The sequence below is a fragment of the Talaromyces atroroseus genome (genome assembly GCF_001907595.1).
Source record: "Talaromyces atroroseus strain IBT 11181 chromosome Unknown scaffold_15, whole genome shotgun sequence".
In the NCBI taxonomy this organism is placed as follows: Eukaryota; Fungi; Ascomycota; class Eurotiomycetes; order Eurotiales; family Trichocomaceae; genus Talaromyces; species Talaromyces atroroseus.
In genome coordinates this window covers 165,024-192,123 of record NW_017971447.1, presented here as the reverse complement: position 1 = coordinate 192,123, position 27,100 = coordinate 165,024, and the positions used below count along the sequence as shown (strand labels likewise).

The 27,100-nt window shown below is 48.7% G+C and overlaps 8 protein-coding genes across 8 annotated transcripts; 4 read left to right on the top strand and 4 right to left on the bottom strand.

Annotated features, from left to right (window-relative positions):
* Positions 1 to 244: 244 nt before the first annotated feature.
* On the top strand, positions 245 to 5,740 carry UA08_08637 (DNA-directed RNA polymerase II subunit rpb1; the record flags this gene model as incomplete). Its single annotated transcript, XM_020263737.1, has 4 exons — positions 245 to 373; positions 446 to 724; positions 803 to 5,670; positions 5,725 to 5,740. The coding sequence occupies 4 exons, from the start codon at positions 245 to 247 to the stop codon at positions 5,738 to 5,740; spliced, it is 5,292 nt and encodes a 1,763-aa protein (XP_020116174.1).
* An 864-nt stretch (positions 5,741 to 6,604) lies between these two features.
* UA08_08636 (hypothetical protein) lies at positions 6,605 to 10,541 on the top strand (the record flags this gene model as incomplete). The annotated part of the gene is made up of 5 exons (XM_020263736.1): positions 6,605 to 6,644; positions 6,718 to 6,861; positions 6,970 to 8,910; positions 8,998 to 9,403; positions 9,530 to 10,541. 5 exons carry the CDS (start codon positions 6,605 to 6,607, stop codon positions 10,539 to 10,541), a joined length of 3,543 nt encoding a protein of 1,180 aa, XP_020116160.1.
* A 251-nt stretch (positions 10,542 to 10,792) lies between these two features.
* On the bottom strand, positions 10,793 to 12,534 carry UA08_08635 (Beta-glucosidase 1B; the record flags this gene model as incomplete). Its single annotated transcript, XM_020263735.1, has 5 exons — positions 10,793 to 10,931; positions 11,001 to 11,586; positions 11,667 to 12,139; positions 12,210 to 12,401; positions 12,476 to 12,534. 5 exons carry the CDS (start codon positions 12,532 to 12,534, stop codon positions 10,793 to 10,795), a joined length of 1,449 nt encoding a protein of 482 aa, XP_020116088.1.
* A 902-nt stretch (positions 12,535 to 13,436) lies between these two features.
* Positions 13,437 to 15,869, bottom strand: UA08_08634 (hypothetical protein; the record flags this gene model as incomplete). Its single annotated transcript, XM_020263733.1, has 3 exons — positions 13,437 to 15,256; positions 15,334 to 15,420; positions 15,518 to 15,869. 3 exons carry the CDS (start codon positions 15,867 to 15,869, stop codon positions 13,437 to 13,439), a joined length of 2,259 nt encoding a protein of 752 aa, XP_020116087.1.
* Positions 15,870 to 16,402: 533 nt separating this feature from the next.
* On the top strand, positions 16,403 to 18,286 carry UA08_08633 (hypothetical protein; the record flags this gene model as incomplete). Its single annotated transcript, XM_020263732.1, has 1 exon — positions 16,403 to 18,286. The coding sequence occupies one exon, from the start codon at positions 16,403 to 16,405 to the stop codon at positions 18,284 to 18,286; it is 1,884 nt and encodes a 627-aa protein (XP_020116086.1).
* A 737-nt stretch (positions 18,287 to 19,023) lies between these two features.
* Positions 19,024 to 20,676, top strand: UA08_08632 (hypothetical protein; the record flags this gene model as incomplete). The annotated part of the gene is made up of 4 exons (XM_020263731.1): positions 19,024 to 19,041; positions 19,181 to 19,282; positions 19,589 to 20,559; positions 20,637 to 20,676. The coding sequence occupies 4 exons, from the start codon at positions 19,024 to 19,026 to the stop codon at positions 20,674 to 20,676; spliced, it is 1,131 nt and encodes a 376-aa protein (XP_020116085.1).
* A 454-nt stretch (positions 20,677 to 21,130) lies between these two features.
* Positions 21,131 to 23,116, bottom strand: UA08_08631 (hypothetical protein; the record flags this gene model as incomplete). Its single annotated transcript, XM_020263730.1, has 1 exon — positions 21,131 to 23,116. The coding sequence occupies one exon, from the start codon at positions 23,114 to 23,116 to the stop codon at positions 21,131 to 21,133; it is 1,986 nt and encodes a 661-aa protein (XP_020116084.1).
* Positions 23,117 to 24,104: 988 nt separating this feature from the next.
* Positions 24,105 to 25,520, bottom strand: UA08_08630 (hypothetical protein; the record flags this gene model as incomplete). The annotated part of the gene is made up of 4 exons (XM_020263729.1): positions 24,105 to 24,144; positions 24,208 to 24,492; positions 24,580 to 25,438; positions 25,502 to 25,520. The coding sequence occupies 4 exons, from the start codon at positions 25,518 to 25,520 to the stop codon at positions 24,105 to 24,107; spliced, it is 1,203 nt and encodes a 400-aa protein (XP_020116083.1).
* Between the last annotated feature and the right edge of the window lie 1,580 nt (positions 25,521 to 27,100).

Here is a 27,100-nt window from a genome sequence, read left to right as displayed (position 1 = left end):
TTCGCTGCGTCCCGTTGTCTAGGTGAACGGCGCCCTCGTGGCAAGGGCTGCCAAAGTCCTCACCGGCAGGCCGCTCAGTTTCTCTACTAACTGTCGCTCACTGTCGCGTTGCACTTATTATCTACGCCAAGTTCCTGCAAAGTGCTTTCGGCAGAGCTTTCAGGCGCGCCGTCGACAGCTGATACCACGTTCTCTTACCGAACCGTCACAACCGTCTCCGTGATTAACGTCAAGGACCCCAACCATGTCGAACGTTTACTTCCCCTACTCCAAGGCGCCTTTGCGCACAATAAAGGAGATTCAGTTTGGCCTCTTGTCACCTGAGGAAATCAAACGCATGAGTGTGGTCCATGTCGAATATCCTGAGACTATGGTAAGGCGGCATTTCTTCTGGTTGCCAGATGGACATTAAAAAGATGTTAAACTTTTATCCTCTTTAAATTAGGACGAGCAGAGAATGCGACCACGGACCAAAGGACCGAATGATCCAAGGCTTGGTACTCTCGATCGCCAATATTATTGCGAGACTTGTGAAGAGGGCCAGAAAGAGTGTCCAGGACACTATGGTCATATCGAGCTGGCGACCCCAGTTTTCCATATCGGTATGATTACATATATATCTTGGTCATACGAGCCCGGGCTAATTCAGACAGGTTTCATCACGAAGACGAAAAAGTTGCTGGAGACAGTTTGCCATAACTGTGGGAAAATCAAAGCAGATATGGTGAGTTTCAGGAATGAAGTTGTTTTTTTTCCCGCAAATGCATTTGTATATTAACGTATGCTTTTCTACCTCTTCCAGAGCGACTCGAAGTTTCAAGACGCATTACGTATTCGCGATCCTAAACGACGATTTGACTTAATTTGGCGCTTGTCGAAAGATGTCGCTGTTTGTGAGGCTGACCCTCTTCCCGAGGAGGAAGATCCTTTCTCCAAGGAGGCGTCTAAACCCCATAAGGGACATGGTGGCTGCGGTAATGCTCAGCCAACTATTCGCAGGGAAGGCCTCAGTCTTGTGGGAACCTGGAAACCAAATAAGGCGATGATGGAGGATGATATAGATCTTCCACAACCCGAGAAACGAACTATCACTCCTTCCGTGGCTCATAACATTTTTCGCAGTATTTCACAAGAAGACGTCAGAATCATGGGTCTCAGTAATGATTATGCTCGCCCCGAGTGGATGATTCTGACTGTTCTCATCGTTCCTCCACCCGTCGTCCGTCCCAGCGTTGTAAGCGGCAAGAGTACGAGCGGCCAACGTGCTGAAGATGACTTGACTTTCAAGCTTGCAGAAATAATTCGTGCAAATCAGAACCTGCAACGATGCGAACAGGAAGGTGCACCAGAGCATGTTGTTCGAGAATTCGAAGCTTTATTACAATATCATGTCGCTACTTACATGGACAATGATATCGCTGGCCAACCGAAGGCTATGACGAAATCAAACCGACCAGTCAAAGCCATTCGTGGTCGTCTAAAAGGAAAAGAAGGTCGTCTTCGCCAAAACTTGATGGGTAAACGTGTTGATTTCTCGGCTCGTACTGTCATCACTGGTGACCCCAACTTGTCTTTGGATGAAGTTGGTGTACCACGAAGTACCGCCATGATTCTTACCTATCCGGAAGTTGTTACGCCATACAATATTGAGTTTCTCCAAAAGCTTGTCAATAATGGTCCCACAATCTATCCCGGTGCGAGATACATTGTCCGTGACAACGGTGAACGCATAGACTTGCGCATGGCGCGGAAAACGAATTCTAATTTGCTCTACGGGTGGAAGGTCGAGCGTCACATTCTTGACGGTGATGTGATCCTTTTCAACCGTCAGCCGTCGCTTCACAAAGAGTCTATGATGGGTCATCGTGTACGGGTCATGCCTTATTCTACTTTCCGTCTTAACTTGTCGGTCACAACTCCTTACAATGCCGATTTTGACGGTGACGAGATGAACTTGCATGTCCCTCAGAGCGAAGAATCCCGCGCCGAACTTCATGAACTAGCCATGGTACCCTTTAATATTGTGTCGCCTCAACGGAACGGTCCTTTGATGGGTATTGTGCAGGATTCTCTGTGTGGTATCTACAAGATATGTCGGCGTGACGTATTTCTCACCAAAGACCAAGTCATGAATATTATGCTATGGGTTCCTGATTGGGATGGTGTGATTCCTCCGCCAGCAATCCTCAAGCCCAGACCTCGTTGGACCGGAAAGCAAATCATTAGCATGACCTTGCCTCCGGGACTCAACCTTTTGCGTGTCGACAAAGATAAGGCTCCGCTTTCCGAAAAATTCTCTCCATTGGCAGATGGTGGACTTTTGGTACATGGAGGCCAACTCATGTATGGCATGTTCTCGAAGAAGACCGTAGGAGCTTCTGGTGGCGGTATTATTCACACTATCTTCAATGAGTATGGGCCCGAAGTCGCGGTGTCTTTCTTCAATGGCGCACAACGAGTTGTCAACTATTGGCTTCTTCACAATGGGTTTTCTATCGGTATTGGTGATACAATTCCCGATAGGAAGACCATCGAACGAATAGAGATTGCAGTCCGCAACGGAAAAGCAGAGGTTGAACAAATTGTCGCGAGCGCAACTGAAAACACGTTGGAGCCCCTGCCCGGTATGAACATCAGAGAAACATTCGAGAGCAAGGTATCACGTGCCTTGAACAACGCCCGTGAAGAAGCTGGTAGCGAAACTGAAAAGAGCTTGAAGGATCTTAATAATGCCATTCAAATGGCTAGGTCTGGTTCCAAAGGTTCCACTATCAATATCTCGCAGATGACAGCCATTGTTGGACAACAATCCGTTGAAGGAAAGCGTATTCCTTTTGGATTCAAATATCGCACACTTCCCCATTTTACCAAGGACGACTATTCTCCAGAGTCTAGAGGTTTCGTTGAGAATTCTTACCTTCGTGGTTTGACACCTACCGAATTTTTCTTCCACGCTATGGCTGGTCGAGAAGGTCTTATCGACACTGCAGTTAAGACTGCTGAGACTGGTTACATTCAGCGCAAGCTTGTCAAAGCTCTCGAGGAATTAATGGTCAAATACGATGGGACTGTTCGAAACTCCCTTGGCGACATTATCCAGTTCCTTTACGGAGAGGACGGTCTTGATGGTGCTCATATAGAGAACCAGAGGGTAGATATTATTAAATGCTCCGACGCTCAAATGGAGGAACGTTTCCGAATTGATCTTATGGATCCAGAACGAACACTTGGTCCTGAAATCCTTGAACAGGCTGCTGAAATCGAAGGCGACGTCGAAGTTCAGAGGTATCTTGATGAGGAATGGGAGGCTCTTCTCAAAGATCGAGAATTCCTTCGTTCAGTCGCCAAAGGAGACGAAGAGATGATGCAGCTGCCAATTAATGTCCAACGTATCCTTGAATCTGCAAAGACTACATTTCATATCAAGGAAGGTACTATTAGTGATCTTCATCCTGCTGAGGTCATTCCCCAAGTGCAGGCTCTATTGGATCGCTTGGTGGTGGTTCGAGGTGACGATGTGATTTCAAAGGAAGCGCAAACAAGTGCAACCCTCTTATTCAAGGCCCAGCTACGTTCAAGATTGGCCTTCAAGCGACTAGTCACCCAATACTCTATGAACAAACTTGCCTTTAAGCATGTCTTGGGAGCAATTGAAATGCGATTCGCACAGGCACAGGCTAATCCGGGTGAAATGGTTGGTGTGTTGGCTGCTCAATCTATTGGGGAGCCTGCCACACAGATGACCTTGAACACCTTCCACTTTGCTGGTGTTAGCTCCAAGAACGTAACTCTTGGTGTTCCTCGTTTGAAAGAGATTTTGAACGTAGCCACCAATATCAAGACTCCTTCGATGACGGTTTACCAAGAAGAGCACAAGAAGCATGACAAGGAGTCAGCTAAACAATTGCGCAGCGTTGTGGAACATACCAGTCTTCGTTCAGTAACGGAAGCTACCGAAATTTACTATGACCCAGACATTCAGACAACGGTCATTGAGAATGATAGAGATATGGTTGAGTCGTACTTTATCATTCCCGAGGACGTTACAGATGACTCCAGTCGCCAATCCAAGTGGCTTCTGCGTATTGTGCTAAGTCGACCTAAGCTTCTCGATAAGGGACTTACTGTGCAGGATGTTGCTACCAGGATCAAAGAACAGTACCCGAAGGATATTGCAGTCATCTTCAGTGACAACAACGCCGATGAACAAGTCATCCGTATTCGTCAGCTCCATGATGTGAAGGAAGATGAGGACGAGGAAGATATGGAGTATGACGTTACTCTGAAAAAATTAGAACAGCATCTACTAGATACTCTGACTTTACGTGGTGTATCAGGCGTAGAGCGTGCCTTCATCAATGAGAAGGACAATGTTCGCGTTTTAGATGATGGCTCTCTCTTCCTGAGCAAGTCGGATCCACTTTGCAAGGAATGGGTTTTGGAAACAAGTGGTTCGGCGTTGGCAGATGTCCTCACGATTCCAGGTGTTGACGCCAGCCGCACTTATTCCAATCAATTTATTGAAGTGTTCGAAGTGTTTGGCATTGAGGCCGCTCGTTCTGCCCTTCTTCGAGAATTGACGCAGGTGTTGGCTTTCGACGGTTCCTATGTCAACCATCGTCATTTGGCCCTGCTGGTCGACATTATGACGGTGCGCGGCTACCTCACTCCTGTTACACGTCACGGTATCAATCGTGCGGATAATGGTGCTTTGATGAGATGTTCCTTTGAAGAGACCGTCGAAATTCTGCTTGAAGCGGCCGCTTTTGGTGAACTTGATGATTGCCGTGGTGTATCAGAGAATTTGATCCTTGGTCAATTGGCCCCGGCTGGAACGGGAGAGTTTGATGTGTATCTTGATCAGAGCATGCTGAATACGGTGGTTTCGAGCAATACCGGCATTGGCTTGATGGGCGCCCTTGGAGCGAAGGATGCGATGATTAACGATGGAGCTGCAACTCAGTATGACAACAACTCCCCAATGATGGAGAGTGGTTATATTGGCACGCCGGATCCGGACGCGAAGTTTTCTCCGATCCGACAGGCTGGATCAGAGACTCCTGGTGGTTTCACGGCTTATCAACCATCTGGTGGCATCGGGGGGTTCAGTCCGGCACCCCAGAGCCCTGGTGGTTATTCCCCCACCAGCCCGTTCAATACGAGCCCCGTGTCTCCTGGTTATTCTCCGTCTTCCAGTTATTCTCCGGCGTCACCTGGAATGTCCATTACAAGCCCTCGCTATGTGACATCGCCAGGCTTCTCTCCACAGAGCCCCAATTTCCAGCCGACATCGCCTGCTTATTCACCTACGTCTCCCGCTTATGGACAGGCATCACCCACCTCGCCATCGTACTCTCCGACATCGCCACGCTTCTCTCCTTCGTCTCCCAACTACAGTCCATCTTCACCAAATTTCAGTCCGGCTTCTCCTGCGTTTAGTCCCAGTTCCCCGACTTACAGTCCGACCAGCCCGGCAATTGGTGGCAGTAGACAGTTCTCGCCGTCATCCCCAACATCGCCTAAATATTCTCCCGCGTCGCCGGGATGGTCTCCTACAAGCCCTGAGATTTACTCTCCCACGTCTCCCAATATACACGGATCGCCGACGTCACCTGTCCGCGGCGCAACTTCACCTAGCTACAGCCCGACTTCGCCGCAGTACAACCCGACGTAAGTCAATTGTTTAGTATCTAATCATATGCATATACTGACACATCTTCCTAGGTCCCCACGCCAGTAGATTGGGAGTGCTAATACGGGCAACTCTCGCAAGTCGACTTGCTGTATTACTACTGTCATTTTTTTTTTTTACATAAAACCCGAGAAATTAAACATATCGACTTTTACGGCTTCAAGTTGCTTGGTTATTTCCTTTCGTCCGACCCATCTTTTTCATCATATTGACTTATTCCCCCTTGCAGTCGGTTTCATTCACTTGAACACTGACTACAATAATATTGTTTCCAAGGTGACAGAGCGATGACAGCTCTCTTCCTTTTCTTCCCCATTTATTCCAGAAAAGTAGACACTACCATTTACTTTTTCCTTCCCCGAGTTTGAAGATGGTCGCGCATAACAGCATGGAGTTCAGAGATTGCTTTCTGAGATTTTCCCTTTCATTTCTTTATCATGAATGATCACCACCACCACCAACAAATACAGATGTGAGAATCATGAACCTGTAATTTTTGTCTCTATCTTGATTTTATGTACACAGCTGCTTGCAGAGAGCCCCCCCCAAAAAGAATAAAATACATTAGGCCACAAAGAGCTGTAATATCTAAATAATAAGGAATGCCCTGCATGATGCATCGCGTGCCATAAAAAGAGAGGGAAGTAATATATTCTCTACATATTTGCCTGCTACACGAGACGCGGACATTTATTTGGTGGGGAGCGGAAACGCCGCGGACGATCTCCGGCTCACTTTAGAAGTTGGAGCTCCGTTCGTCATAGGTGGCCCGTTGCTTATCACGAGCACAGCTGGACAAGTTGCAACTCCTCTCCCACAGCATCACCGTCATCAAGGACATGGCTGCTCTCTAAGCCGTCGCGCAATGTACTTCTTCTCGAGGCCGAACCGAACGTATTTTGATTGAGAAAGATGAAGCCCTGGGCGCGCTTGATAATATCTTTGGTGTTCCGTGAGTGCTTCGGAGCGAGCGTTTCCGTCAACACGCTGTGATGGTAGTAAGCTAACAGGCGATGTCGACGTAGTTTGGTCGCTGGCGACTCTAGGACTGGGCGAGGGTCAATCTACCGCCGTTTCAATACCCCGACATCGATCTGAGAAACCTGCTTCCGCAGAAGGTTATGCGTCCGGTGAAAAAGATGGCTGGGAGAAGGACGGAGTCGGCAAAGGTAAGAAAGAAAGAACATGCCACCCTATTCAATACAGCTGGCCATTCCCCCGTTTTCTGCTGTCGTGGGAATTTATTTTGTACTGAGAATTTCAATGCGTTGTCACAGAGCTTGTCGATTCTGCATTGCGAAAACTTCGAGCGATCAAGATATCAACATTTGCAACCGAGAAACCCTCCGGGGTGTTTGGATATGCCTTGCACTATGCAAAACGCGCATTTTACCTCTTGTTTATGAACGGGCCATCGCTAGACGAGCAATCTCGGTCGACAATTCGTACAAATCCGGAGCTTGAAGCAGCAGTGCGTGAGTTGCAGATTGCAGCAGAAGGTTCCCAGAATGCGGATGCAATGCTCCTGCTTGCTGATATGAATTTCTACGGCAACTTCTCACACCCACGCAATTTCACAGAGGCATTTCATTGGTATCAAGAATTGGCTTCGTCAACCGGGAATAGCTCGGCGCAATATATGCTCGGATTCATGTACGCAACCGGCATCGGCGACGCTGTTGAGCGTGACCAAGGCAAGGCCCTACTGTATCACACTTTTGCTGCCGAGCAAGGGAATTCCAGGTCGGAGATGACCCTAGCTTTCCGCCATCATGTCGGCATTGGTGCACCACGAGACTGCGATCAAGCGGTGCATTACTATAAGCGAGTTGCCGACAAAGCTATTGATTATATGCGATCCGGTCCTCCCGGCGGTCGTGTCATGCTTCGAGAATCATATCGGTGGGTGGATGACGACGGGGGTGTATATGGAGAGGGCGCAAGCTTTTCAAGCTCGGGACATAACGCTCAAAAGGATGTTGGCCCCGGGAATGCAGAAGCCAACTTGGAGGATATACTTGAATTTCTAGACTTGCTATCTAAAAAGGGTGAATTAAAGGCAACATTTACCTTGGGACGGATGCACTATGAAGGTGCTAGGGCGTTACCTCGCAATTATCGCAAAGCTATGAAATACTTCAAGAACATCACGAGGCGCTACTGGACTAAAGAAGGATCGATTCTTGCTAGCCGTCCCGCGGGGATCGATAAGGTTGCAGCAAAAGCCGCTGGATATATTGGTATGATGTACCTTCGGGGAGAAGGGGTCGAACAAAATTATGCGACTGCCATGATGTGGTTCAAACGTGGTCTGGCGAATGGTGATCCCCAGTGCCAATATGAAATCGGGTTGGCGTACCTACATGGCTACGGTGTCCCTCAGGACTCCTATAAAGCCTCTGAATATTTTAAGGCCGCTGCTGAGCAGGATCTCCCTGAAGCTCAGACAAGGTTCGGTGCGCTTTTTCTTGACCAGGGTGATGTACAAACGGCCACGAAATATTTTCAGCTTGCTGCTCGTTGGGGTTGGATGGAAGCCTTCTACTACCTGGCAGAGATTTCCAACTTTGGCGTCGGCCGAGAAAGACACTGTGGAATGGCTTCTGCATACTATAAGATGGTCGCAGAGAAGGCTGAGGAAGTCCACTCTTCATTCATTGAAGCGAATGAGGCATATGAGAGAGGTGACCGCGAGACAGCCTTAATCGCTGCAATGATGGCCGCTGAACAAGGATATGAAAATGCACAGGCGAATGTTGCCTATCTCCTAGATGAACAACAATCCGTCTTCTCGCTAGACAGGATACTTCCATGGGCGGAAAAGCCGCGTTCATCGCTGCTGCGGAATGCTGCGCTGGCTTTGATTTACTGGACTCGGTCCGCGAGGCAGTCGAATATAGATTCCCTGCTTAAGATGGGAGACTATTACTTGGGAGGCCTTGGTATTCCAGCTGACCCTGAGAAGGCTTCCACGTGCTATCATACTGCGGCTGAAGGCCACCACAGTGCCCAAGCATATTGGAATTTAGGTTGGATGCATGAGAATGGTGTCGCGGTAGAGCAAGACTTCCACATGGCCAAACGCTACTACGATCTGGCCCTTGAAACAAATCGAGAAGCCTATTTTCCAGTGAAACTCAGCTTGATCAAACTTCGTATCCGTCATTTCTGGAATCGCATAACAAATGGCAATGTGAATCCTATCCAGGATGAGAAAGGTTCGTATAGTGAGGTTTCCCTCCTTTCCCACCTCTTTTTGTAGAAATCTCCCTGTTTATTCTCATCACCTGACTTGCTATGTTTAGAAACCAAAGCACCGAGATCTTTCAAGGAATGGATAATTGCGTTCCTTGAAAATGATGAGGAAGAAGCCCAGCACTACGCGCAACTGCTAAGGGAGCGTGAAGAGGAAGAAGAACTACTTGGGACACACCACCACCGCCATACGGACAACGAAGATACAGGCTACTATGACGAACTTGAATTTGATATTGATGAGAGCGCACTGGAGGCTCTCATCATTGCTGCTCTTGCGGCAACGCTGTTGATATTGATATATATCAGACAGCTCCGCAACCGACAGAGAGATAATAATGAAAACGGCGGCAACGGTGGACAGCCAGTTGCTCCGAACCAAAATGGAGGCGTCAATAATAACAATGGCAATGGTCGAGGGCTTTTCCCTCGTCAGGATCAGCCAGAATTTGCACAGTGGGTGGCCGGAGGCGTAGGGCATTGATAATGTCTTGTCATGAATCTTACATAGCTAGCTTACATTGTTATATCTCATTATATCTTGTTGATTTCTCTTCTCTTCTCTGATTCAATAAACGACAGTCGAAGCCTCAGCTCACGTGGTTGTACGATTGATAAGCCGTTGGCGTGTGGTCATGTGCCAAAGCCTCTTCCCCGACCCTCACCTCTAGTCAGACTCATTTACTCTCCTACTGCCATCTATTTCGAAGCATTCAAGAACCGGACAAGCGTTTTCACTAGCATGCTGAATCCCAGAGCCAAACGCCGCCGTCTAGACGAGGAAGCGTCTGCATTGTCGCGTCCATTCAAATCACCATTACGCAAAGAGCACACCACAACTCCAACAAATCGCAATAAAGAAGGGGAAAGAGAAGGAGAAAATGCGCAATACTGCACATCATCCAATCCAGCTTTGAGCCGAATCAAGCCAGTTGTCTCGAACACGGCCACCACCCCTCTTCAGAACTCCAAGACCGGCCGTCTTCAACAGACATCCCGCCATCCCCCGGGATCTGAATCTAAGTCAGATGCCGAAATAGCGGCTCTTAGAAGGAAACGGATCTCTCTTCAATCTCAACTTGCCTCTCTGCGCGCCGAGCTCGAAACTGCTCAGCAGGCTCTAAGAATCGAGGCTAGTCCTAGAGACGAGGAGCTAAAGACTCTCATAGATAAATGGCGAGGAGTAAGTCAAAAGGCTGCTGATGAGTTGTTTGAGGCTGCAAAGGATAAGATTGAGAGGATGGGAGGGGCTGGTGCTTGGAAGGAGAGTGAGAAGGAAAGATTACGGAGGATGCAGATGTGGGAAGATGAGGACTTTTATGGTGATGGGGGAGATGGTTCTGAATGCGATGGTGCAAGCAGGGATGCAAAAGTTCCCGCCACGCTTGCTGGGAAAAAGGGCGGGCAAAAGGAAGCTGGTGACGAAGAGGTCAGTATTAACCTGTATTTTGGGGCATCTGACTGCATACATCCAGTAGGCTCACTGATAGCTCAGAAGTTCACCATGAATATGATGCTCAAGAGCCTGAATATTGAGCCAGAGACTATTGGCTTCGATGAGGTGGAGGAAAGATGGGTGAGCAGTCATAATTAGGACGACCTACATTTATACTACGGGTTATTATCAACGGGGTGAAAACAAGATGATCTACATAGTCAGGAGATTTGTCTAGGATGAATCACATGTAGAATCCATATATGATTTCTCTAGTTTAATGAATGACAGAGCTGGCTACCTAAAAGAATGAACAGAAATGTAGAGGGCAGACAAGCGTAGACATTGCCTTATGGGATGTGTGGTAATGAATAAAGAAAAAGGTTGCAGATAAGAATAACCTGTCTAGCTCAGTCTTTTGTAATGTATTTGTCGAACAATTCTCCAACGACAAAAGCGCTCTTCTTTGGAATTCTCTTCTGGTTGTTCTTATAATCAACGTAAGTGACACCAAATCTGGACTGATATCCTTCAGACCATTCGAAATTGCTAGAAAAGATCAGCACTGTTAACACATACATTTATACTGATGGAACTAGCATGTGTAGCACAACTTACTCCATTAAACTCCAGGCCATATATTTCTTGACATTGACCCCGTCGATAGCAGCAGCGTCGGCCATGGCTCCAACATAGTCCCGGTAATACTGAGCCCGGAACTCATCGTTAACCAATTCCTCTAGGGGCAAATCATTTTCTCCCTTGATGCTGGTGCCATTTTCGGTGACGTAGATCTTCGGGTATCCGTAACGCTCTGAGAGCCATTTCATCAACTTTCTAAACCCTAGAGGATGCGGACGAAGCCATTCGCAATTAGTCTCCGGTCCAATCGAGTTACCGAACTTGTCTTCGAAGAGATGGTCAAGGTTTCCGGCGGTATCGTCTGGGTCGGGTTCTCCTTCTCGATGGCGGATGTAATTGGCGCAATAATGATTCATTCCGTAGAAATCATTGCTACCCTTGATCAGTGAAACCTCGTCGGGTGTAAGAGGTGGAAGACGATCACCCAGTTGCTTCACCATGCTATCTGGATATTTCCCAAGGTAGATCGGATCAGCGAACCAAGATATAGCGAACTCAAGTTTGCGAGTACATGCTTCAATATCCTCAGGGTCTTCCGGATCCCAAGGTTCAGCCCAGTCACCTTTAAAGCAGAAAGCAGAAAAGAAAGTAAGTCTGTAAGCGTAATACGAAAATCATCATCAAGCGCAGAAATGGTCTAACCGTTAAGTGTAATGCCGATTTCTCCTCCCTGTATTTGTTTGAACTCTTTGCGGTAGATATCAACAGCAGTACCGTGCGCCACTAACAGGGAGTGGCCAACGATCCAGGGTTCTCGCGTGCCGTCTCCAACTGGATTCTTCGTACGATCACTTGTCCTCCCTGGTGCATGCTTACCAATATTGTGGCCTAGCACAGAACTACACCAGGGTTCGTTGAAGGTGACCCAGTGCTTAACTTTGTGTCCGAGACTCTGGAAGACAACACGGACATAATTCGTGTAATCAGCTACGAATTCATCCTTGTTCAGAGGACCGCCGTATCTTTTCATCAGCTCATCTGGAAGGTCCCAGTGAAACAAGGTGACAAACGGCTCAATTCCGGCAGCATGGAGATCATCTATAAATTTCGAATAAAATTCCAGTCCTTTCTGGTTGACTGGGTCTTTACGGCCACCCAAGGGGATTATTCGAGGCCTAATATACTTCGTCAGCCGTCATTGGTCAGATATTTGGGGGGGAGGTTGTTTCAAGAGAATAACATTACCAGGACAATGAAAAGCGGTAAAGCTTAGCACCGTATTGCTTTAGTATTGCGATATCTTCGTGCGTACGATGGTACGAGTCGCAGGCCACGTCGCCATTGGTACCGTCTTCTACTTTTCCTGCAGTCTTACTGAAGGTATCCCAGATGGAAGGCAGTCGACCATCCTCGTCATGAGCACCTTCAATTTGGTAGCTGTAGTAATCCAATCGAACATGAGCTGAGAATACAACAGCCGCTTTGACAATCACCAGTTATACAAGGCTTACCTGGCAGTTGCATATCCCCAAATAAAGTCCGGCGGCAACCTGGACTCCGTGACAGCCATTCTGTATCGATGCAATGTATATATTTGTGTGTATGTATGTATTGTCCTTCCAACAGCCTGGGCGCTCTTGTAAACGAAGTGGTACAAGCCAACTATCAAGTCAGGGATAGAAAGGAATATGGAGAGTGCTTCCGAGCGAGAAATAAGAGTCCTTAAATATGCTCGAATCTAGACTGTAAAGCCACTAGCCAAGAGCCAGACTCGTATTCGGCAAGGTCAGACCGATTGAGGTAAGCAACAATCAGCATCGAGGATGGCGATAAGACCATAGAGGTGCTGCGCTGTCTGAGTGGTCGATGCGTGTATAGAATGGTAGATGGGAGAGGCGGGAAGCGATACTCCGCGCAGGTGGAGCGGCTGGCTGTTTGCCTGTTCCCCGCTCTCAGACATGCAGCCAGGAACCCCGGTCCTTGAAACCGACCATTCGCGTCTGCTATATTGATCTGGTTAGCTGAGAGTGACGGGCAGAAGCGCTAGCGTCTGCATCGTCCAGCCACAATATGTGCCGGTGCTGGTGCGCTTACGAAGCTCACTGAGGTGAGACTCCACGATGGGGAGCTGACCGCAGCAGTGGGAACAGTAAGTGTATGACTTCGGTATATATCTGTTGTTGTGCGATATACTTTTGAGCTGGAAGCTTTTTCACGGATTTGAACTTGAATTTGTCCATGCTAGCACAGGATGTTAACGACCTATGCGACAAGTTGAAAGTTACAGGGAAAAAAAAAGATGGACGCAATAAAGAGACAGATCAGAACCCAGAACTTCCCATAAACGCCCTTCGCCTATATTATCCCCGCTAATGCAATGAAGTGTTCTCGTGAACCATGCACCTTGAGCTAAGATAATGACGGAAGTGACCCCTGACGAGCGTCCGCAACGACACCAAAGGAATCCCATCATCATAGCTCCATACCGTCTTCTTCGTCCCCTTCAAGCTCATCCATGTCTTCCGTTAATGAGTTTCCAGTGAGCCGAGGTCGTTTTGATGCCACCGTTCCAGAGCCAAGAGCACCGACCATTTCTAATTCTGGTCCAGCGACAATTCGGCCTTCGGTATCAACAACCTCGCAGAGCTCGATAAGGCTTTGCCGGTTTAATGATTTGAAACCTGCTGTTCGAACAACCCGACCCCAGTTTGCAAGACAAAACTGTGCCGCACGACGACGAAGCCAATCTTCGTTGGTCCTACCAGCTCTCTCCCAAATGATAGCCGCATTCTCAACGTCAAGCTCACGACTCAGTCTGTGGACGCAAAGCAGACGTAGTTTGGGCATATCGTAAAGGTTGGCCATGACGAGCATGCCGGCAACATCGAAAATACTCGAGCAATAATCCGGGTGATCTGAAATACTGTCGCTATACAAATAATACAGAAAGGCGCGGACTACAGAATAGGGTTCCGGTATGTGCATCCTCTTTGTGTGATACTCGGCCATCTGCGCCGAATACAGACGCTTGAAGTGAGGCCATCTGGCTTGTAAAATGATGCGATGAACGTGAATGGGCGCAGAAGTTGTTGCCGTGGGCGAGAGAAATGCTGGGCTGGGCTGAGCCTGTAATGCAGACGGCGAAGTACTTTGACCAGTATCTTCATCTACGGTCTGATCGTCACAGTCGGCTGTGATAATGAAGTCGGTGCCACTACCCGTCTCTGGGGATTGGTCAAAGACAGCTAACAAGTCAGCGCCGAGGCCAGCGTGTTGGGGTGATCCTTGCCGTTCAGATGCAAGAATACGGTTCTGCTCGGACGATTCAGGAAAAAAGTTATTGCCAAGAAGCCCGTACTTTTCAAGGTCGAGGCAGAGGACCTCATTTAGTTGATTGTCATCCCCAGCATTTGTAGAGTTTTCAATGTTGCACCCGAGCAGCCAAGCCTTGGTGCCATCCTCGTTGATGGTGCAGTAGTGCCATCGATACCCTGGTCGGAATACTTCCTGTCCATCAGCAAGCGTCTGCCATCTCAAGGAATCTAGTTCAAGTGACGACAAGTTGCAATCGTAGGGTCGCACCGTTTCTGATGGCGTGATCAAATCTAAAAGTACACCAGAGGAATACGCATGAAAATGGGTTCCAGAAAGTAAAGAGGGAACATGAGGCCCAGAGTGGAATCGAAGCGAAGAGATAGCTCCTGGTGCAGTTGGCTTCCTTCGGACAAAGGACCGGATCTGTACACTCGCTGAGTTGGCTGCATATCCGCCTGACCGACTGGACAATTGCTGTGACGGGCTAAGGGCACCTCCAGGGCTAGGAGTAACACGGCTTAGCGAGCCCGGTGTCTCCTCGATGCCTCGAGCAAGTGACATCTCTAAGGAGGGGCTGCCCTTAAGGTCCAGCCACCACAGATCGGTAGTTCGCTCCATATCTAGACCTAGGCCACCAAATATCCACAGCCGACCACCCCAGACCCAAGCAGTATGGTCGAAACGAGGGGTGAAACTCCACGTTCGAGACCATGTCCAAGTCTTCAAGTCAAGATAACACAAGTCATCCAATATCGAATTACTTTCTCCGGTAACTCCTCCAATAACGAATAACTTATCCTCGTAGATCACGGAAGCATGGCGCGCTCGCCCTCGAGGAACGGGGCCTCGTACGTCAGGTTGCGTCCAAGTGGAGGTTTGGATATCGAGAATAACAATGTCAGATAGATATTCACGATGTTCGTTCTCACCGCCAAAGACGAGTAACTTGGTCCCCTGATAAAGGGAAGCCGTATGCCCTAGTTACGGCCAAAAAAGATTAGTGTGCCATTTCATACCGCCTAAAAGCATTTGCTACTTGTATGGTGTAACGAACCCATGCGAACGCCGGGGATGTCTCCATAATTGTCGACCAGATCCCACATGAGAGTACTTAAATTAAGCCGAAGGACATGATTGTAGACTAATTGGTCAACGTTAGTGCTACAGTACCGAAAATAGGCTGGTGCATGGCTTTATTGTAGACAAGTACTGGAGAACTAAAGGACTGGCTGACTGACCTTCGTCAGTGAATTGGTCAAAGCCTCCAAAGGCATAGATCTGATCATTGCCACAATAAGTGACGGATGCATTTACGAGGCATGCCGGAACATTCCCAAGTGCCCTCTTTATGCTGGGACGATAGTCGGCGCTGCCGCGACGGCCTTTGGCTGGACTGGCCGGCATTAGGTACGTGTTCTGACCCCTAACAGCAGCCACAGAAGGCGAGGAAGATTGGAGCGAACGACGGTGGGATGTCGTAGCGGCAACAGGGTCCCAGAAAGACGTCGACCCACCCTCGTGGAAGTAAGAGAAGCCGGATGCTGAGGCGACGGAAGCGTTGCTAGGCGTGGATGGCGGTTGCCGCGCCATTGGGGCGGGTCCGGAAGTGGATAGTTGTAGGTAGTACGTTGAATGTGCACAAAGGAGGCTTGAATAACATGGAGAAACTTGCGTCTTTCTCGTCAGAGATGAAGCGATTCACACAGGCAGTGAGTTCAATGCAGGAAGCAACAGTTCTGTCCACAGCGACGACGATGGATGGAAAAAAAACTTCAGTCCGTGGGAAGGTGCACCCCGTGGAGCGACGGCGCTAGTCCTAAACGGGGCATATGAAGGCTAAAGGCGCTAAGCCGGTACGCAGCGAGGCACTAGCCGTTTCGGGGTTAGGGTATCTCTGCCCGTTGCTATGGGTACTTGCTGGGACGTCATTATTTACTTGGGTCTCTCGATATAAATCCCTGACCTCTTTCTCATACTACTCTCTGCATTGCTCACTTTCTTTTTAACCCTTTTATTTGCTGCATTGCATACTTTGCATCTCCCTTCGTGCATGACCTACTCATCCCAGAAGCTATCTTGGAAGTACATTTATCGATCGCTCACCCCTCACGAGTTGATCAACGATGGCTACTGCCTCCGTCTCAACGCCTTTGAAGACCCATCGTGGCATTTTCTCGACAAAGACCGCTGGCGGTCGATTGCCTCTAACTCCTTCTCCTCGCACAAGGACAGCTAGCAATGCCGATCTGAACTCGTCACCTTTCACTCCCCCGCGTGAAGCCCTGGATGGCGCTACGGGAACTCAGCAGTCGGTCTACGGTGGAGGGAGTCTTGCCTCACATTTTGCCAAATCGGTCTCAAAGTCCCGTGCCTACAGGGAATCGCCCAAGTCCAACATTGCTCGCACACGCAAATCGCCAAAGCACCTAGAACTGGGGGTCTCTGACTGGAGTCTGACGGGTACTGGTCCGTCCTCTGGCCACACGCCTTCTAAAGAACGCTCTCGTAAAGACCTGGGCCGGCCTCGTACAACCAAAATTACTACATCGAAACATGGCACCACATCAAAAACAACAATTCGCATCCCACACACTGCTGGCGATCGTTTTATTCCTAATCGAATGGCCAGTGAAGGACTGACAACTGTTGGTGCTGCCAAGCCTGAAGAAGGGCAACGACCTAAGACGAGTGGCAGTGACGGGTCTGCGGTTCTAGCCAACGCTGCTAGTGCATTTGATATCGGAGGCCGTGGATCGGATGACGATTTGACCGCTGCTCTTGAAAACCTGGGGCTTGATGACAATGAATCGTCAAGTACCTACTCACGACCTGCTCCTGACGCTGTGGCTTATGAGTCGTCGTTAGCCAATGCCTGTGGTGTCAAGCTCAACACACGTATCCTAGCATATAAGCCTCCCCCACCAGAGTCTTCGAAGCCGATTGATCTGCGAGCCCAGTATAACCGTCCACTCAAGCCAAGTGCCGCTCAATCCGCGCAATTTCGCCGCCGAGTTCAAACTGCCCCAGAACGTGTATTGGACGCCCCGGGACTACTTGATGACTACTACCTCAATCTTCTTGACTGGAGTTCTGGCAACCAAGTTGCCATTGGATTGGAACGCAACGTCTATGTCTGGTCAGCTGATACTGGCTCAGTTGACTGTCTTTTAGAAACTTCCCCTGATACATATGTCAGTAGTGTCAAGTGGAGTGGTGATGGAGCTTATGTGGGTGTTGGTTTGGGGACTGGTGAAGTTCAAATCTGGGATGTTGAGGAAGGCACCAAACTGCGCAGCATGTACGGACATGACACCCGCGTAGGAGTGATGGGATGGTCCAAACATACACTATCCACTGGTGCTAGGAGTGGGCTTGTTTTTAACCACGATGTGCGCATTGCCCAACACAAGGTTGCAGAGCTTGTCTCTCACACCTCTGAAGTTTGCGGCTTGGAATGGCGATCAGATGGAGCACAGCTAGCCACTGGAGGGAATGACAACCTCGTTAACATCTGGGACGCACGGTCACTCAGTGCCCCCAAATTCACCAAGACCAATCATCGTGCCGCCGTCAAGGCATTGAGCTGGTGCCCATGGCAGCTCAACTTGCTCGCAACTGGTGGTGGTTCCTATGACCGTCACATCCACTTTTGGAACACCACGACTGGCGCTCGTACAAACAGCATCGACACCGGATCGCAGGTTACCAGCCTGCAGTGGAGCAATCACTACCGAGAGATCGTTAGTTCCAGTGGATTCCCTGACAACTCACTGAGCATCTGGAGCTACCCGACTTTGGTGCGTAACGTTGAAATCCCTGCTCACGAAACTCGCGTTCTCCACAGCTGTTTGAGCCCGGATGGTCAAATGCTTGCGACCGCCGCTGCCGACGAGAGCTTGAAGTTCTGGAAGGTCTTTGAGCGCAAACCTGGTACAAGTGCTGCAGCTGCTCGTGAAGGTGGTGTAGGTGGCAAGGCTCGCATGGCCAAATCCATGACCATTCGATAAATTCGTACAAGCTGATAGCATAGGGGGAAGTAATCTTACGGAGTTCTGGAATCATTTGCGGGGTGTTTTTGGTACATATTATATTTGGGAACGGTTTGTGGTTATTTTTCTTAATGAAAACTTTTGTCACTTTGGCGTTCTCTTGCTTGGTTTGCTTGATATTATTTCTATGCGCGTTTAATACATCCTTCTACACGTATCGCGACAGGCAAGCAAGTGACAACGACGCCCATCTACCTAGACTATAAAGAGTTATTAAGATTGATTGCTTTTCTTTGGGACAGAATAGCCAATGCGGTCTATAAGAACGGAGAAGTATATTTTATGTCTGCATGTGAATAATCCCGGCTGCAATGCCAAGACTACGGTGATGACTAAGCCTGAGGTTATCAATGATTTCTCCCGGGCATACCAAACCTGCCTCACTCAACAATCAGCATTACCGCAGAGATCCGCTTCGTTGCCCGCTCTACAGACCGGATATATTCCTACCGACTCTTCGTCTGATAGAAAGAAACACCGGCTTGGTTTATTACATCAGTCTAAACGGGCTCCCTGAAGCCCTGCGACTGTAACTGCGAAGACACTTCTTAGTCGGCCCTCGGATACACCTGACCCAGCCTCACTGGCAAGCAAGCCTAGAAGTACTCACAACCCCCAAGCCAGGGAACAACCCTCGTATCTACTACTCCAGTTACTGCAAGAAATACTCATTGGGAGAGGGATTTAGAACCGCCATGGCCAACCAGCAAGTGGTAAGTGAGCTCAGATGATCACTGGCTTTGCACTCGCTTCAGAACGACTGGCGAGCGTGATCCCTAGCCCACTTCTTCTTCCCTGCCATGGCATTTTCTTAACCGTCGTGATTATGGACTCACACTCTGTGTTGCATAGGGCATGGTCTATGACCGTGTCATCCAGGAGGTGTGCGAAGCATCGCGAGTCGACTTTGAGGAAGGCGGAGTCGACCAACAGACTCTGGAAGAGATGAAAACCGTTAGTATCCCGCTTCTTTTTGCCGTCTTCCCTTGTTTCTTCACCTATTCTCTCCCATGCTGTGACCTCCCTTGTTGTCGTTCCCATCAAGGCAGGCAGCCGGCCGGTGGCAAAAGCGGGGTTTCGGGAACAGTTGGGGGAAACGGGCTGCTTAAGGGGAGTCATTTTATACCCGCGCGAAACCCCTGCGCCGCTAAGACTCGCTTCTAGCCCACCATAGCCATCGAGCCTGGCCAATCACACCCCGCCATGCTTCCACCACAACTTTGTTGAACTTGACTGACATGCTATATATACGTTTTGCAGAGCTGGCAGCAAAAGCTGTCTCTTCTCGGAGTCGCCCATTTTCCTTGGGATCCTCCACTCAAGCAGAGCCCACCGCCGGTGCAGCCTCCTAATCCAATCCTTCCTCCGCCTGCCACAGTGCCTTCCAACGTTCCACGTCAGACCCATCCACCGGCGCAACCATCGTCGACACTTCCACCTCAAGCACCCGTTCCAGATACTCTGTCCTCTACCCCCAATATCCCTGGCCCGGCCATCAAAATCGAGCCAGGAATCAATGGCCAAAGTACCAGTGCGGCGCCCCCGGGGCTACTTGATGCTCAGGCCCTTGCTCGCGAACGTGCCATGAATAACATGCATTCGAAGTACGGAGCAGCAGCGGCCAATTCAGTTAGCCAGTTGCAAGCCCAGAGCCAAGCAGCTCTCTCTTTGCCGGGACAGCAACGGCCTCCGAACGGCCTCGCCTCTCATAGCGTCGCTCAAGATGCCATGAAGCCTGTTCAGCAACCATATCCACGGATAGCGCCGCCTCAACGAGCTCCATACCAACCACCACAAACCGATGGTGCCAATGATGCCAACGATGCGCTTGCCGAATGGAAAGCAGAAGTTGCCCGCAGACGCGAATATGCCAAACGCCAAAATGGCGACGCCGACCGACTGTTAATGACACAATTAAGACTTGATGCGTTACGCCTCGAAGGCGGCGGTCTCATGCTCCCGCTTGATGAGCATTCCTCTTCCAAGTTAATGAGACGGATCCCTTCGGATCAGAATACACTTTCTGCGCAGACTGACGGCCCTGCTGATGACGAGGATGAGGATGCCATCAACTCCGACCTCGACGACCCGGATGATCTTGTTAACGAGGATCCAGAAGGGGACGAGGCTGTTGGACAGGTGATGCTCTGCACTTATGACAAAGTCCAGCGGGTAAAAAATAAGTGGAAGTGTACATTGAAAGACGGCATCCTCTCCACTGGCGGTAAAGAGTAAGTTATCTATTTGCCTAAAAAAGCGAGTAAGAAAAAAAAAACAAACGTTATATCGTTGCTGACTTGATCCACAGATATGTCTTTCACAAGGGACAGGGCGAGTTTGAATGGTAGTAACGCTTTTTCCAGATCCTCTACTACGTTACTTCTCCCTTTTTTTACGCGTTAACCCAATTTACGAATATTTCCAAAAGATGTACACTTATGTTCTGGGGCAGCAGGCGTTTATTATATTGATTTTCTATCCTTGACACCCCAAGTTTGTCTCGTGCTATGTTCCTTGCTACGCGCTGCGAATATCCCTTAAATTGCTTGTCCCCCTCGACGGCTATGTTCCTTTAATCATGCTTATCTTGTCTGCTCTATTTTCTTTTTTTCTTTCTAAAAGCATAGACACGAGCAATTGAGAAATAGTAGTTATGCAAGGACATGTCTAAAGTAATGAAATAAAGTTAAGACTCGATTTATTGGGCTTTTTGAATCAATTTTGATTTCCCCGGGGATATCTACATGAATATTAGAAATTAGAGACATGATTAATTAGGTAATTAATTACAGAGCGTTATTTCTAATAGTAGCTTGCATCTGTAAACGGTGGTATCTGCGATGATGTCAGAGGAGGAGGTTGGAAGAATGCATCCCAGTTCCAAAGAGGATCCATGAAGTCAAGCAATCCAGTCGTCCATTCTAGGGGTGGGGTTGGTGGCGGCGGTACAACATTCATAGGAGTCGTGGCATGCATGAGAGATGTGCTGTTGCTATCGTCGTGGGTATCATGAGGATTGTTGCTGTTGTTATTAATGCCATTACTTCCTTGCATGGCGTTCGGTTTATGTGCAGCTATATTATTTGTCGAAGACGAAGAAGTCGTCGTATAATTTCTGTCGATCTTTCCGGTCGTCTTTTCAAGAATTGCAGTCTCTTTCTTCTTCTTTTCCGCCATTGACCGCACAAGTAATTTGGCCGTACTCATTGCTTCGTCTGCAAGATGCGTTTTCAAATGTTTCGCAATCGTCTCGAGCGTTTCCATTGCCTCTGGTATCTCGGCCAGACTCTCACTGCTGTCGATGGCAAGCAGAACGCAGATATATTGGAATACTGTGCCGACAGTATTCCACCAGGGATGATTTCGCAAAATCAGGATTCGTGCGGCTGGTAAAGCAGCTTTGCCTGCCTGGATGATCTGTGTGAGCTGCTCTTGTCGGATTCCGAGGTCAAGAAGGCGAAGACGACGGTAGATGCAGAAGCACAGGTCGCCTTTGATGAGGCTGAAGAATTCGTGGTCTGTTGGGGTGGCAATGAGGTTTCTAAGAGCAAGACTGAGTTCCCCCTTCCGAGCCGCTTGGTCCTGACTATCTTTGTTGTCGTCATCTGATGGGAGAGTATTCACTAGCGCGTTGAGTTGGAGCGTGAAGTCTCCGCTACGCTTGGTGATGTGGTGCTCCGAAACAGGACCCATGTCGGCCATTGACCGGCCGTGTTCGTAGGATATAATGATATGCAGACAGCGCGCAACCATGGCGACACGAGCTAGTATATCTTTTGATCCATTAGGTGGCCGGTTCATTATCGAATTGATTTCAGGAGGAGCTTCAAGCTCTCTGTAGATGCCAATCGCTTCAATAAAATGCATGGTGGTACAACTGTATAGCCATGCTGAGCCGGGCCGCGACGTCGAGCGAATATATATAGTTCGTAGTATACAGGCTGAAATTGTTTCAAGCCGTGGGAACCTGAGAGTATGGGGATCATCTAAGATGTCTTTTGCATGCTGGATTATCCTCAACTCTCGACCCTCGCAGAGCAACTTCGAAAACAAGGATGCAAGACCTATTACACCGCTGATCAAGGCCTCGAAGTTCGAGTCCTGCTTCCTTTCATGCCAGTGATCATGGCTCCTTTGACGCAGGTCGTCGATGTCGACAAATCCGAAGACCGGGTTGATAACAGAGGCATAGATATCCAGCGAATCGTGCACTTCAGCCCAGGTGATGTACTTTTGAAGATCAAAAGTGACGGAATAAGGCAGCTCCCTTCTGATGCCTGTATTATACGCAAATGAGTGTACCCTTGGAGGATTGATGGATTGCAGGTTTTTTCCGACCCATTGCGGGAATGCCACTGAGGAGTGTTTACTCATGTATCTGAATTTGGAAGGCACTAGTACGCCGCGGTCTTTGTGGCTAGTAGGCTCATCGCTGAGTACATGCAGTGCACCTGGTGGCGTCGGCCTGGATCTGTGAGAAGTACTAGTAGCTGGCGACGTTGCTGGCTCGTCCAAGCCTGCCGTCAAGGCTTTGCGCTTGCTGTTGCCCGTAGTGGAAGTACTCGTGGTTTGCTGCGATGCCTGGGCAATCGCAGAGCTACTGCTGCTCTCCGGATGGACATTGCCACTGTACTGGCATTCATAGCCATATCCAGTACAGGTAGAACATGGAAATGTGCCGTCACATTTCCGTTTACGTTGGCGACATGGAGCGCAGGCGTATCTTGAGCGTTGTCGCATATAGCCCGACGGCGCGATGGTCGGCGCCGACGAGTCTCCGCCCGCCATTCTCCGTTTATATGTATGGATGTTTCAGAAGGGCCTTTTTTTAGAAGACAAAAGAAAAATCCATGACAGAAACTAGGAGTATTGCAAGAGTTGAACGACTGCATCACGCATTGAAGTTGGAAACGATAAACTCCGATGCCGCTTTAAGGAGCCGGAGGTAAATCACGGGACTGCCAAGCTGTCCACCAATGATCGTCGTTACAGTTGATGAATGGAAAAGAGAGGAAAAACACTCTCATGGCCCCCAAGTAAATCCCAAAATAATTCAGATAAGAACAAAAAACCAATCCCCCTTACGAGCGCTCGTTCGAGGAGTCAAGAGGTAGAGTACAGCAACCAACTATACCCAAGTAGGTGTAGCGCGTTCTAACCGCTTTGGTATCTAGTGTGTTTATCGAATTATATACACCCAGGAGAGGTGATACTCTTTTGAACATCTCTAGTATATCGTCTTTTCTGCACAAGGATGTTAAAATAAGCTTTAGGGTATGCTATGTACAGCATTTGAGAAGCTGGCACGATCTTCCGATTGGCCGCTGCCATATAAAATGTAAAATCCTATGTTCCAACCCTTCAGCCTCTTGTACCTAGGTATTCCTCTTTCGCCTACAGAAACGTGAAATAAATTTCTGCCTGTAAATCAAAGATAAGCAGCGTTTTTGCAGGCAGCTTTCATACATGGTTAAGGTGTCACGTATTGGTTGAAGTCCTATTCTTAGATTCGAGGAAGGTGTGACAAAGTCTCTGTCGGAGCGTAGGTCTACATTCTCGTGGTAAGCTTTAGCAAATTCTGGAATCTTTGCATATGCCACTAGGGTTTCTCGACGCTTGGCGGAAAGAATCACTTTGTTAGTAACATCTGAGATGGGATGCGTGAAGGGCAGACCTACAATCTCTTCTGTCGCTTCATGGACTAGGTTGATGAACTCAACGAAAATAAGAGAAGAACAGAAGCACCAACGCCCCTTACGTTCCCTCTTTCAACGACTTAGGCACAGATACGACGAATCAGAATAGCAATATTAGCTCTGTATCCATGCCAGTTAGCAAGCTCCATACACTCAAAGTAGAAAATCCCAGCAGGCACTTACAGCTGTCCCATTTTCTCAGCCACAGATGGCAAGTCTCCTTTCTGAGAAAATTTGTGTTCCCGTGACAGCCAATCCCTGATCCTGCGAAACCTCGACACCTCAGAGTCCGCGTGGCTCATTAGCATGGCCAAATGCGACAATGGGCGACAGCTAATTGAGCTGGAGACGGTCAGTACATTCGACTCGTGTGGGCTGGGCATATAGTAGTAGCCTCCTTTGGGGGAATATTGTGGGTCGGCCAAAGTCATCATCGCATCCATCAAGCAGCGGCCGACATTTTGGCCTCTGTTGAAATGCCAAATCATTATTTCCAACTGAGCAGTGCCTGAGACAGAGGGCTGCCCGCCCAAGAAATTGGTTAGTCGAACGTACCCCAACATCTTGCGCCCGGAATTTTGCGACCTCTCTACATCTATTGCAACTATAAAGGGAAGTTCCTCCTTGCGCGATTCGTCGATGCATTGGCGCATGTCATCTACGGCAATTGGTTTGGTGTCGAGGCATTGGAAAGTGCCGCGTACGTAAGAATTGTATAAATTTATCAATTCCTCGGCGTCCATATGTGTAGCGTGACGAAGAAGAAGGGTAACACCCGGTTTGATGCAGCGAGAACCCCCTTTGGAGACTAGAGCTGAAATCCTTTCTTCTGCTCTCTTGACACGCAAAGAGCGTTCCACTAGGTAAGAGTCAGTGCTTTCGTTGTCTGTGGCTTGACTTTCTTTCGATGACAACTTCACAACAGAACGAGTCTCTAGCTCTTTGAAATGAGTGTCTCCGCCTTGGAAATCCTCCTTGGCCATTTCCGTTGTGCGCTGCTCAGGGTTGGCCGTGTCGACCCAAGCTCGCATTCGCTCCTCGAACGCAATGTCCTGCAGGTCCCACGAAGAGAGGAGGTAGGATTCATCCGATTTGGAAAATATGCGTTGCTGTTCTTCCTCTTGTACTTTTGCAATGGACAGCGTCAAGTTTTGTACGGATAATGGAAGCCACGGCTTGTCCACATTGTCCGGTGATTTGATATCATTCGCCTCGTCTAGAATCAAAGAGCGATCTGTATGAGGCGCCAACTGCAGGTAATTCGACGAGTCCGGCATTATGTCCGCTGTCAACACGGATCCCTTGTCCTGGTCAGCTTGCGATCCATCATTTCGCTTGCTATCTATGGGGCTGCTCCAGATTGCAAAGGCCGCTCTGTAAGCGTCAGCCAGCTTGATTTTCTCGCCGGCGCCAACTAGAAAAGACACCAAAATACTTTTCAGCATAGTGTATCTCTCATAAGTAGGAAAGTACTAACCCTCTTCTTTGGGATTCATTGTAGCCTCTCGTTTTCGGATGATCTTTTGGTTTTCGTCTCAGCCAGCAGTAGACTTTGAGACCTCGCAAGTGTGCAAAGTACAGTCGAGTCGCCCTGTATTACCTCGAGACTCCAAGTAAAGAGAGTAGCCAAAGGAATAGCTAGGAGATGTGCAGGGAAGTGAATTGTAGTGAGCCCTGAAAGGGGGAAGAAGTGAGAAGAGTGAGGGGGATACCCAAACATCTAGGCATAAACATTCTATTGGCGTGTGGCGTCACATCGGATGTTCACTGTGGTGAAGCTGTTGGCTGTGGTGGTTGCTGGCTGCCTTTGTTCAAGTTGGAAGGCGCGCCTGCCCCATTTCACTTCCTACACACAACTTTGCCTCTCCCAGCTTCCCATGGCTGCTTAGCTTCTCACACCGCAAAGATGCTTTCTATTTTGCGCAAAGCCAAATTAAAAGACAAGGAGATGAGGATATTGATGCTGTGAGCCAGTCTTTTCTATTGCGAGCGTGTGCGCGCGCGCGAGAGAGGAGAGCTAACCTGCAAATCCCCCACCAAGTGGACTGGATAACGCCGGCAAAACCACCATTGTGAAGCAGATTATGAACGAAGATGTCACAACAGTCAGTCCAACGCTTGGATTCATCATCAAAACCATTGATTTTGAAGGGTAGCACATCTGGACCCAGATAGCAAGACCACGGTGCTAATGTTGATGTGGCAGATACAAGCTGAATATCTGTAATGCAAACCCTCCCTTCCGCCTCGGTACAATATGTGTGGCCGACCATCAATTACTAAGAAAGTTCGTCAGGGGATGTCGGTGGGCAAAAAACGCTGCGTTCATATTGGAGAAATTACTTCGAAAAGACCGATGCTTTGGTTTGGGTGGTGGACGCGACGGATCGTCTTCGCATCGATGATTGCCGAGAGGAGCTGGCGGGCCTGCTGCTCGAGGAGGCAAGTTTCTTCCCTGGTCCCTCTTCTGGTCGCCATTGTCGTATATGCATATTTATCTACATCTATTCTCGTAGTCGTTATTCGGTTTCGGGGTTCCCTCCTCGGCTAACTTGTGAATAGCGTTTAACGGGCGCAAGCTTGCTCATTTTTCTAAACAAGACCGACGTCGGTGGCTGCATGACCGAGGAAGAAATCCGCCAGGTTCGCATTGAGAGTTCCCAGTTATTCCGAGGGCAACACGATCTGATTCTTCTGTGATACGTATAGGGACTCCAGTTAGACGCGATTAGGACACATAAATGGGTGATATTCCCATGCAGTGCCATGACGGGCAAGAATCTCCACGAAGGGCTGAATTGGGTGGTCCAAGACGCAAAGGACCGACTGTTCTTATACTGAGGTAGCTTCCTTACTCTTAGATATACATATTAATTGTGTAAACTAATGTATATTCATCCTAGTATAGTCGATTTACTTGTTATATGAGCCATCCATGCATGTCTGCATAGACTAGGAATGCTGCATGCACGGACTATCAGAACATTAGCTATGAAAGCTGTCAGTCACCCCTTTCATCCAAGACACTGGCACATTCCATTCACTGAGCCATGTGAGGACCCTATTATGCCGGACA